General features: G+C 36.0%; 1 protein-coding gene across 1 annotated transcript in view; it reads right to left on the bottom strand.

Moving 5' to 3' along the window:
• The window catches only part of col27a1a (collagen, type XXVII, alpha 1a), a 74,454-nt gene that overhangs the window by 47,817 nt on the left and 13,341 nt on the right, over window positions 1-13,296 (bottom strand). The window contains exons 4-8 of the mRNA XM_051878054.1: window positions 11,093-11,146; window positions 8,645-8,698; window positions 7,755-7,808; window positions 7,473-7,526; window positions 495-539 (exon numbers count right to left, since the gene is read on the bottom strand). Coding sequence (XP_051734014.1) covers window positions 495-539; window positions 7,473-7,526; window positions 7,755-7,808; window positions 8,645-8,698; window positions 11,093-11,146 — 261 coding nt within the window. The remainder of the gene's footprint in view (window positions 1-494; window positions 540-7,472; window positions 7,527-7,754; window positions 7,809-8,644; window positions 8,699-11,092; window positions 11,147-13,296) is intronic.

The following is a 13,296-nucleotide window of genomic DNA, read 5'->3' as shown; positions in this document are numbered from 1 at the left end:
GTGTGTAGTTGTGACATTTGCTAGCAAGAGCTACATTTGCTCAACCAATGGCAGGAGTTTGGGATGAGACTATCTGTTTGTCTGACCAATGACAGACAGCGGGAGTGTCCCATAAATCTGTTTAAAATCAACCATTATTTTTGCAATTATCTTTGGTGACGCTAGCCGCAGAAATTACACGCTTCACCTTTAAGTTTCCTAAGTTACGAAAGAACAACCTCTGCGCAATAAAACTTTCCTCTGGGTATGTGTTTGTCTTTCCTCTCTCTAAACTTTTGACTTGTAAGGATAGTTCACTAACTATTAACACAGAGGGCTTTGAAAGGGCTTTTCTTGTCATGTGAATGTCTGTGTGTGTGTATTTTAAGAGGTAAAACTTTCTGTGGACTAATGACGTAGGTTTTTGAGTCAGACAAGAATATCCCCACACTTTGAATGTTTGTTTATGTGCTTGTTTGTTTGTGTAACAGTGTTTGTATGTCTGTATTACTCACTGGTTCCCCGGGAAGGCCTGGTGGTCCTGGGTGGCCTTTTTGTCCCTGTTCACAAAGAGGACATATGGTGATTTAGTAAACACTTAGTGATTTACACACACACAAACTCCTAAAACAAAAGAGAGGATACAAACCACTTTCTAAAAAAGGATATGGAAAGAAACACACAGAAATACGCGTCTCCTGCAGCGAGCATGCATTTTACAGATCCATCATTATTGACCCAATCCATCTGTAGTCAATCAGTGAAAGCAGTGCAATATTTTCCACACACTCCTGTATGTTGAACAAATTGCGCATCTGCACGTGCGTTTGCGGCATATGTGGGTTTCAGTGCGCAAATGTCTGTGTGTATACTATGTATATGTATATATATATATATATATATATACATATATATATATATATATATATTACAGATATAAATGTTTTCCTGTTGGAGTCAAGCTCCCACGAGCCTTAAAGGCACAATATTATGCTGACTACAGCAAGATGTCGACACAGAGCGGAAAATATGCATCAAAGGTGGAACAGAGCGAGAGAGACAGGGTTTGAGGGAGGAATATAGTAAAGTGTGAGACCCTACGAGCATGCCAGCAGACATCCAAGAAAAATGGATAAACTAAGGGAAAATTTTCCATGTTGTATGTGAATCACACTTCTTATGTTTCCTACAACAGTGAGAACATGAACAGAACATGTAGCTGCTAAATAGACAGACATATAAATATACAGACAGCCAGATAGACAGACATATACAGTAGATAGGCAGCTAGATTGACAGACAGAAGTTAGAAAGGCAGATTGATAGATAGATAGATAGATAGATAGATAGATAGATAGATAGATAGATAGACAGATGGACGGACGGACGGACGGACGGACGGACGGACGGACGGACGGACAGACAGACAGACAGACAGACAGACAGAAGAGTAGATAGATAGATAGATAGACAAGTTAGACAGACAGACAGACGGACGAACGGACGGACAAACGGATGGACAGACAGAAGAGTAGATAGATAGATAGATAGATAGATAGATAGACAGACAGACAAGTTAGACAGACAGACAGACAGACAGACAGATAGATAGATAGATAGATAGATTGACAGAAAGATAGACAGAAAGATAGACAAGTTAGAAAGACAGACAGACAGACATATAGATAGATAGATAGATAGATAGATAGATAGATAGACAGATAGATAGATAGACAGAAAGATAGACAGACAGATACAGACAGACAGACAGACAGACAGACAGACGGACAGATAGATAGATAGATAGATAGATAGATAGATAGATAGATAGATAGATAGATAGACAAAGATAGACAGACAAGTTAGAAAGACAGGCAGATAGACAGACAGATAGATAGATAGATAGATAGATAGATAGATAGATAGACAGACAGACAGACAGACAGACAGATAGATAGACAGACAGACAGATAGATAGATAGATAGATAGATAGATAGATAGATAGGTTAGACAGACAGACAGACAGACAGACAGATAGATAGATAGACAGACAGACAGACAGACAGACAGATAGATAGACAGACAGACAGACAGACAGACAGATAGATAGATAGATAGATAGACAGACAGACAGACAGACAGACAGACAGACAGATAGATAGATAGATAGATAGATAGATAGATAGATAGGTTAGACAAGTGAGACAGTCAGACAGATGGACCATGAAGAACCATCATTCTAAAGAGAAATGTAAACAAGAACATAAAGCTACAAAACATACACACACACACACACACAAACACACACACACTTTCTTCTCTGCCAAACCAGTGAAATCCATCCCGTCACACTCTGTGTTTGAGAGTGTCTGTTTCTTCCATTACGTTTGTCTGTGGGAAACCCAGCTCTAATTCCTACATCCACCTCGACATTCCAGCGAACAGCCACACATGTACCACTGATCCTTGTTGTACGTTTACAAGTATTTAAACAGTTATATATACAGTACAAATGTGTTATATTGCTATAATTCTAAAAATAATCTTTTTTCCGTCTGAATTATTTTATCTAATAAAGCAACAACATTAATCTGACATTAAAATAGTAAACTAGCTCTCTTGCAACTTATAAGAAGTTAAATGTCCAGCTCTAGAACATCTTTTACCGCGTACAGTAGAAACTGTGTTAAAGGTTGATCTGTTCTATTGATCAGCGTTTTAATCTGTCTGGCCAGTCTGTAGATTCAGGGTCTGCTTTGGTTTATTATTCGGTTCCGTCATCCCTGCATTCATCCCTTCATTCGATCGTTTACGACATACTGCCATTCGTTTTTCCAGAGAATCTGCTCTACATTCTGATGTTTCCATTTCTAGCCACAGACACGTAACACAAAGCACATGGACCGCGCCGCCTGCCAGGTATTCACAAACACACATGCACACACACTTAAAACATATGTACAGACATGCCACTAACAGCTAATTTCAAAAATCGATTCTGTTAATTATTTCTATGATAAATCAACAAATTAGGTAATAGCCTAACATAATACAAATAAAATATCATTTTATTTTCTGTATTTTACATAAAAAGCATGTTATTCCACATCTTAAAACTGAAATTAAAGGATATTTAATAAAAGAAAAAGGAATATATTATCTGCAAAAAATATATAAGCCAGTGGGTCTCAACTGGTTATAAAAGTTACAAAAAAATGTATTTAGAATCCATCATTGATATCAATATTACAGTACATTTCAGTATTAGACCCACAATATGCAAATTTATTAAAAAGACATATGCTAAACATATATGTCTGAGTGGACGAAGAAAACTTCTCTTCCATGTTAAATGCTGATCAGCTGTTCAATTGCTATCTTAACTATATACAATTATCTGGTTAGTTGCGTTTAATATTTGCATTCAGCATTCACACCAAACTAGCAACCCTTTTTGGGTCTAAACTGGCCCAAAAAGTTGCATAAAGTGTTGTTGATAATCACAATCATTGTCAACTACGCTGTGTTCCAGATTATTATGTAAGTGACATATCAGGAGAATTTCACTACAATAAACATTCAGATATTAGTTTTTCAAAGAAAGTGTTTGTTTGTTTCATTTCTCCATATCTTTTTAGATAACTGGTATCAATCTCAGACAGGTTTGTTAATTAGTTTGCCAGGCCTACTTAGGTAAATGGAAACCCTACTTAAAGATGTTGTTCCACATTATTAAGCAAGTCACAGTTCTCATGCAATATGGGGAGGAAGAAAGATCTTTCTGAAGATGAAAAGCATGAAATAGTGCAATGTTACGTAAAAGGCATGAAAACAACTAATATTGTGTGAAAACTGAATGTAAATGATCAAACTATCATAAGATTTGTGAGTGACTTAGAGCACAGCAGAACTTTTAAGGAAAGTTTCTGTCAAAAAAATGAGTTGTATTAAAAGGACAGCTATTAAAAAAAAAGCCGGTGTTGAGCAGCAAACAGGTATTTGAAGCTCCTGGTGTCTCTGGAGTCTCAAAAACCTCTCCATGCAGGCTGGCAGTTGTGTGTAAAGTTGCATTTCAGCTACCTCTAACCAAACCTCACAAAGAGAAACATTTACAGTGGGTGTAGAAATAAATGAAGACTCATTTTTAAATAGTTTTTTACTACAATGGATGGTCTAGATGGATGGATTTCTGGATGGTTGGTGAATGGCCACCACGTTCCAACAAGACTGCAACGTCAGCAGGGAGCTGGCGGGTGATGATTTGGGCTGGAATATTGGGAAGTGAGATGGAAGGTCCCTTTAGGATCTCTGAGGGTGTCGAAATGACTTCTGCAAGATATGTGGAGTTTATAACTGGCCATTTTCAGCTTTGGTATAAAAAGAAGGATAGTGCCTTCTGAAATACAATGCACTATGCACTATCCCATGCTGCAAAAAACACCACAGCAATAAAACTGTTTGAAATTGTATTTCTGCACCCACTGTAAATGTTTCTCTTTGCGAGGTTTTGTTAGGGGTGGCTGAAATGCAATTTTACACACAACTGCCAGCCTACAAGGAGAGGTTCTTGAGACTCCAAAGATACCAGGAGCTTCAAATACCTGCTGCTCAACAGTGGCTTTTTTTTTTTTTTTATAGCTGCCCTTTCAATACAATTAACTTGTTTGACTGAAACTTTAAGCCTTTATCTGACCGAGTTCTGCTGTGCTCTAAATCACTCACAAAACTTATGATAGTTCCATAATCTCCATTCACTTTTCACACAATATTAGTTGTTTTCATGCCTTTTGCACAACATTGCACCATTTTATGCTTTTCATCTTCAGATCTTTCTTCCTCCCCATATTGCATGAGAACTGTGCCTAATAATGTGGAACAACATCTTTAAGTAGGGTAGACCTGGCAAACTATTTAACAATCCTGTCTGAGATTGATACCAGTTATCTAAAAAGATACGGAGAAATAAAACAAACAAACACTTTCTTAGAAAAACTAAAATCTGAAAAAAAAAAAAATCTGTTTATTGTACCGAAATCCCACTGATATGTCACTTGCATAATAATTTGGAACACAGTGTATTCTAATGATTGACTTTTATCGTTTTGATTAGTTGTTGCTGGTCTAGACATTACATATCCATGCTCACGACCATTGTTTAAATCAGGCATCCACTACAGGATTTTTCCAGCAATCCCACTGTTCTTCCAACGCAAACACACACACACTCATACACAAACACACACAAAGCTGTAAGCCCTATTGCTTACAGTAAAACGCCTGGCAGAGTCTAAACTTACAATAATCATGCACAGCTGAGATGCGACACACACACACACACACACACACACACACACACACACACACACTCTAATGGCCGTAACAAAGAGAGTTACTCATGGTGAACGACTGTACAACTCTCAATAGCCTTGTTTGACGTGTATGTGCGTTGAGTATAAAGGAGTGATAGAAGACTCATTGGGGATTCCCTCTGATGTTTACACTGGGTTTCCATGTCAACGGAAGACACAGTGAGCCAGAATGAGTGGGAGCGTTTCAGAGTGTTTGCGTGGGTCTCGTAAGCAAGAAGGCAAACATCTGCGCGAATGTCACCCAGCAAGTGTACAGCAAAAATAGATTGTGCATTATGTTTTTTTGAATATTACCTTTTATGCAGTGTGTAATATTGCTGAAAAGATCTGCTAAGTTTTAAAGATCAAAGTGCATGACAAATAAAGTTACTGTCTCCTAAAATAAAGAATCTATTCTGAACTGCTGAAACGAGCTGTCAGCAATTCCAGTCTCACTTCCTGTTATACACCTATGTAACAGTAAAAATTTGCATAATGCCAACCTATGGTTTTCATTGGCTGCTTGTGAACAACATCTACTTTGACCCTCAAACACTGTAGTTAAAGCTGAGACTGAAAGAGCTTGGTTTGTGTTGTCGACATGTTTAGAAGACACTATTTTCACTTGCACTTCAAAAGGATGAGGATCAGGCTAGAATTGATATGGAAAAACTGACGCCATCGTTACTGTTTGTATCACTGTGTATCAAGCACTGAGGAAGATCCAGAGCTGAAATTTAGATATGGTAATAGGGGTTTCATTTCCAACACAGCTTGAAGTGGTAGACCAATCACAACGGATTGGGCCATCTGACCAATCAGAGCAGAGTAGACTCACAGAAAGGAGGGGTTCAGAGAAAGAGAGTCTTTGCACAAACCGTTTTCAGATTCTTTTTAGAGAAATGAGGTGATGCTGCTACAATGTATATTATGAGAAAATGTTTTTTGGTGCTTGGATGCATGTGAACCTGCTGTAGAAGACCTCCAATACAAATTTAGGAATCTTTAATATAGCATAATTGAGGCACTTTGAAAGATCACAATCTTGATTCAAACACCCACGCGATCTAATTGACGATTCGCCTATGTAAACCTTTGACAAGTACGATCACAGCAAGCATTCAAATCTGCGTTGGTGCTAAGCCAGAGAGAGCAGTTGTCATTAGGTATGAAACAGCTTTAGAAACAGTCTTTTCAGTGACAAAGTATCATTATTTCTGTGTTACAATAATTCAAATTATCACAGAAGTACTGGAAGAACTGTTTATAGTTTGGATATAAACACTGATGTCTATGATAGTGATAAAAATAGAGTAAAGCCCTGGGTATACGAGCACAGAATACTTCACTTGACTCGTACACATACACAGGTGTTCGACGCATGTGCAGTTTTGAGCAATCTCTCGCCACGAGTTACAACCCATGTAAATATATGTGTATTCTTTCATGCTAGAGTTGCACAGATGAGGGTACTTTCTAACCTCTTCACACAATCTGCCGTCTATATAGGCCTCCATTGTTGCTGTAGCTTGCATGCATTCCAGTCTGTTCTGATTGTGCAGTTTTTCATCGACTACCTTGTGAATCGACACCCCCAGGGCATGGTTGCCACGTTGTGGATGAACTAATTACTGCAAAAAATAAATAAATGCGCATGTGCGACCTGCGCGTACTCATTTGATGACGAAATTTGCGTCACGCACACTGTAAGCTGACCCTCACGTATGCATAAAAGTGAAGTATACTTTGGGCTTAAATCACCTTTTTAAAGTAACTTATCAATTACACCAGTAGGTGGCGACAAGTGACTGTTGAAAAAATGTGTCATTAAATCATTTATTCAAGAGATTTGTTCAAAAACGCTGATTCATCCAGTAATGAAACACGTGAAGTATTCATTAATGAGTCATTGAATCATTCATTCAAACCAGTTTTTTAAAAAAATTTAATTAATTCAAATTTGATATTTTTAAAATAGACTGCAGCAATTAACATTTTCTCAGAGCCTCTAGTAAATTACGTTGTTTTGTTTAGTTGCCTATTCAGAATCGTGGGAGAATCGTGATCTCTATTTTAAATAAAAAAAATTGTTATTCTCAATTTATCCAGAATCGTGTACCTCTAAGCGCTTCAGAACATCTTACCTTGCGGCCTTCCACCCCGATTAAACCAACAGGACCGGACAGACCAATGTCCCCCTACAAACACAGACAGGCAAACATAAGGCACAAACAGTCAGATGCAGATGCTGTCTTGTGTGTCTGTCTGTTTCCTGCAGAAGAACATCTACCTTATATTTTAGCAAATAAAGGTCCTTCATTGGTTCTTAGGTTCGACAAAGATCCATATTCTCATCAAGAACAATATTTTTGGCTGATACTAACATTGAGGAATGTGTATCAGAACAAGTGTATGTGTTTTCTCACTTTATCTCCTTTAGGTGCTTTTCCAGGAGAGAGTCCAGGGTCTCCTTTCTTCCCCTGAGAGAAAGAACGACAGAGAAACGAGTGACTGAGAGCGATAATTCACAGAATCGTCTGAAGAAAATGTCAGTGGTGTTTGTCCATGCAAAAGTCACTAGGGCACTGCTATGCGGTTGTTAAGGCAATTTCATCACCTACCAGGCCCAGTCGCTTTGAAAAGTAACAGCACATCTCTTAGCAAAAAACACTAAAGATGCTAATCAGATAAAAACAAGGCGGCACTGTTTTGAGCTTTATACATTACAGTAATTAAGGGTTTATGTGTGCATGTACATGTGTGTGTTACAGACATGTGGGAAGTTTGACTCCAGGCCGTTACACCTTAACCAAGAGTGTCTTCACAGGCCGCTTGAAATAATTAAACACAGAAAGCAGAGACCATACAATTTAACAAAAACACCCTGCTGAGCTGCTTGGCTGTTTACCACCTTTGTTGTATTTACAGGGATGAAGGGAGCGGACCAATCACGCACCAGGACATCACACACACACCTAACTTGGAAGCATGTTTAGTGGTCTTGGTTTATAGCCCCTCTTTAATAATATAGCTAGACTTCATCAAACAAACGCTCTTTTCTATATCATGGGAAAGACTTTCCACTACATGCTGGGCTTCTCTTGAGTTCAAATAAATCAAAATGTATGCGTGTGTGTGTGTGTAGAGTGTACGACTGTGTTTCCAAAACCTTGTCCGCAGGGTTTTGCATGCAGCCCAATAGTACCAGCAGGCGGTGCGGTGATGAATATAACAGAAGGCTAAACAGAGGAAGATGAGCAGACTGGGATCACACTGTGGGTTATCTGACGGTAAATGTGGGTGTGTTTGTTTTTACCTTCAACCCTGGAGGCCCAGGTCGACCTGGCTTGCCGTGTGGTCCTGGGGGTCCCTACAGGAAATGACATATATACAACATACACATTAGGAATGAATAATTAAGCAAAACTGAAAAAGCATTTAATAGTTCACCTACTGTAAAAAAAAAAATTAAAAAAAGGAGTTTATGTAAATGTGTGCTATAGCAATCCTGAGAATGCAATTGCATTATAATGCATGGAATTAATCACGCCTAGCTAGACACTTTTGTGTTTATATATACTTGCATACTTGAGTATGCTTTGGGTACTTCTTTGTTACAGGTACAGTAAATAGATCTGAGATGGGTTTTTACCAATTCTTAGCATTTAACTTTGACCTTTCATGTGACCCTGACCTTGTTCTGATAGCACTTCTTTTAAACGACTTCCCACTTGAGGTCAGAGGTCACAGTGAGGGTCAAGGTCAATGGGTGTTATTGGAGGGAAACAGCCCATAAGAGAGCCCAACAGATTGAGTGATACCATGCACGAAGACAAAAACGAAAGCAATGCACGTTTGTAAAAACAATATAGAGCCGAATGAATGCGTGTGTGTTTGGGGGGAGGGGTTTCTGTTAGGGCTGTTTGATATATTGTATATTGATGAAATATCACATATTATGCATCAGTGAACTCGTTCAAAACGCTCAAAATGTTCGTGAAAGACCCTGTGTGGCTTTTTTACACACAAAAATGTTTCAGAAAAAAATGTAAAAAAGTAAAAATATATATGTTGTTCTATTCGGAATTAATATGGAATGATCTGTTTAAAAGTTTGGGGTCAGCAAGATTTATTTTTTGAAATGAATTAATATTTTTATTCAGCAATGATGCATTAAACTGATCAAAAGTGACACTAAAGATTTTTACATTGTTACCAAAAAATGTATTCCATTTATTCCTGTTCTTTTAAACTCAAATTAATCATGGTTTACACAAAAATATGAATCAGCACAACTGTTTTCAGCATTGATAATAATCAGAAATGTTTCTTGAGCAGCAAATCAGCATATTAGAATGATTTCTGAAGGATCATGTGACACTGAAGACTGGAGTAATGATGCTGAAAATACAGCTTTGATCACAGGAATAAATTACATTTTAACATATATTAAAATAGAAAAAAGTAATTGTATTAATATTTCACATTATTACAGTTTTTACTGTATTTTTAATTAAATGCATCCTCGGTGAGCAGAAGAGACTTCTTTCAAAAACAAAAAAAATCTTACAGACACTAAACTTTTCAAAGGTATATTTTATATTATATATAAATATTAGTGCAAACTAATTCAAAAGATTAATCCAAAATAAAAGTTTGTGTTTATATAATATATGTGTGTGTACTGTGTATATGTATTATGTATATATAAATACACACATACATTTATATATTTAACAAAAATATATCACATTTATATATTAAATATTATATATATATATATATATATATATATATACACACACACACTCACACACACACACGTAATATTTCTTAAATATATACATAATAAATATACACAGTACACACACACGTATAATATGTAAACACAAACTTTTATTTTGAATGTGATTAATCACGATTAATCGTTTGACAGCAAAAGAAAGTGCAAATAATGTAGGCTGACTTTACTGAAAGTCTTCTTTGTTCTAACAAGCAAACACACACACACACACACACACACACACAAATAAATAACATAGACATTTAACATGAAAAGGGTGCCGGCCGAACAAGGCCTAACAGTCAGACTTTATAACACATGCTCTAAAATACTTCACACCAGCACAAACACACAGAACAGAGAGTGACCTCACGGCGGTCCTTTGACGCATGGACACATACATGTTGACTACGGTTGCTAAAACAACACATCGCACCCATGTGATCCTGTCAACAAAGGTCAGAGTTCAAGCAAAGTCTTTTGGGTCTATGGCTCTCTGTTTGATTGTGCTACAAGATTCTTCACAAGTACTCTATATTCAAAGGGATAGAACACCCAAAAATGAAGAATCATCTGTGTATTAAATATGAGATGAGCTACATTTTAAACCCATAAGACTTTTGTTCATCTTTTAAAAAATAAATGAAGATATTTTTAATGAAATCTGAGATTTATGTCCCTCCATTGAAAGTCTATTCACTCAAAACTCTCACTTCAAAACAAAGATTGTAAAAGAAATCAATATGAATCAGGAGGTTTGGATCCGGAGGGGCGGTTTGTATATTGTTCTGAGGTCAAATTGACCTGCTGACCAGACAAAACCCAGACACGCACACTAAAAAGAACCAATAAAACACAAATACACTAGGGCGAACAGTGTGTGACAGATTTTATAAGGCACTGCATTTTACACACTTCCTGTTTATATCTGAGGTCGAAGGTCAATGGCTCTTTTAGTCTAACACACACATGCACACTCACCCGAGGTCCTCTCGTCCCGGGCTGCCCTGGTTTCCCTGGAGGTCCTGGAATTCCCTACAAAACACAAGACAAGAGCGTACTTATGAATCAAACATGTCCTCGCTGCATAGGTGTGCTAATAATGCTGCAAGGCCCTGTTTAAAAACTAAACACTGCAAAGAGGAAACAGGAAGCTATTTGAGGGAATTTCCTTTTTCTGATAATGAGCTATAGACTTACAGATGACCTGTGGATCCTGTATCCCACGGTGTCTGTGTGTGTGTGTGTGTGTGTGTGCATATCATGTGCATTTATAAAAAGATCCCTGTGGTCCTTTTCTGAAGCTTAAAAGGTGTACCAATCCCAAAATCCTACAGTTCTCAGATTGCACCATTTTGTGCCCCTATTCTGAGTATTGTAAGTACGACAGAATTGAGACAAGAATATATAAAAAATTTTAATAGAATCTCTGATCTATCGAACTGCCCATTTTAGTAAATCAGTACGAAACACTGATTTTTTATTTTTTGGGGGGAAAAATATTTTTTCAAATATTTCATATATATATATATATATATATATATATAAAAATTAAAAAATATTTTTTAATAATTAACAAATTATTTCTAAAATAAATATTCAAAAAATACATTTTTTAATATTTCTATTCATAAAATAAGCAATATTTTACATATTAATATAAATTACTTATAAAATAACTATTTATAAATTAAACATTTTATTTATTAATACAAATAATTTATTTATTTACAAAATATTTTACATATATTTCCATTTATAAAATAATTAATATTTTATTTATTAATTTTATTAATATAAACATTTATAAAATACAATACAAATAATATATAAATAAAATGCATATAAATAAAATAAACACTATTTTATTTTTAAAAACAACAATAATAATAGTAACTCAATTTATTTTTAAACTATATTTTATTTTTTACAATATTTTATTTATTAATATAAATTATTTATTTACAACATATTTTATGTATATATTTCTATTTATAACATCATTAACATTTTATTAATTAATATAAATCATTTATAAAATAAATATAATTTTATATTTTATAAATATGCATATACATAAAATAAGCAATATTTTATTTTTAACAACAACAACAATTTATTTTTAAATAATATTTTATTTATTAACATAAATTATCTGTACAATTAATAAAAAATATTTTTGTCATCATAATATTTTATCCAAACATATTTCTATCAAAATATTTGTCTCTGAAATGATCAAATTAAAATGGGTTGTGAATGCTGTTTAATGTAGATTTTTACTGTATTTCAGTATTTTAGTTAAACATTTAACAGTTAAATTAAACATTCTTAATCAACAATGGCTATTTAGTCCAAAAGGTGGTTCCTCCTACTGAATAAAAGCACCTATTTAAGCCATTTCGGAGCAATAACATGCCGTACATATCAAATATCATCAAATGGCCAAAAACATCACAAGTTTTCCGGTAATCTCTCTCAGCTCTATCGCTCAACCAGTATCATATATATCAACATAGTTGTTGAAACAGAGGATCAGTTGGGTTCTCCCTCCTCAAAAGCCTACCTCCACCCCCTAGAGCAGTGCCACGCGGCACGGGATGAAAGACTTCCATTGAGTGCGGCTCTCACAGAAGATGAGTGTGTGAGCTTGTGTGTGTTTATGTTAAGAATCTCAGAGCTCTAGAACTATGGCTCTGTTGATGGAGGAAGGGGGATGGTGCTTTCTCACCCACATACATGTACACAGCCCCCCCGCCAACCGCTATGTACGTGCTCAACCACCGAAGTCCTGAATGAGCACTGAGATACTCCCATGATGCATCACTGCTTTCAAAACGTGCTGTTTGTGTTCAAAATAGCATACTACCGTACAACTGTAATTTCTATTTATGCAGTATATTAGGTATGCAAATTTCCTATGAAATACAGTATCACACAATGCAATACACTCAACTTCTGTTTCGAGTGTGCTGAATGAACATGAATTAATATAAGCAGCAGCACTTAACTGACACATTTTAAGATACTTTTTTGAGTCCTAACCAGACGTGATGCGATAAGATTCCAGTAACAAGCAGTTTGTCTGTCCACACCAGATGCAACGTGACTACGAGATGCGCCAAAATCAATCAAAAATCACAGCCAATCAGAAGAGTGCATGGGCGGAGTCTCTCTGCAAGTGC

The sequence above is a fragment of the Ctenopharyngodon idella genome, chromosome 21, assembly GCF_019924925.1.
Source record: "Ctenopharyngodon idella isolate HZGC_01 chromosome 21, HZGC01, whole genome shotgun sequence".
In the NCBI taxonomy this organism is placed as follows: domain Eukaryota; kingdom Metazoa; phylum Chordata; class Actinopteri; order Cypriniformes; family Xenocyprididae; genus Ctenopharyngodon; species Ctenopharyngodon idella.
This window is presented reverse-complemented; position numbering and strand designations above follow the sequence as displayed.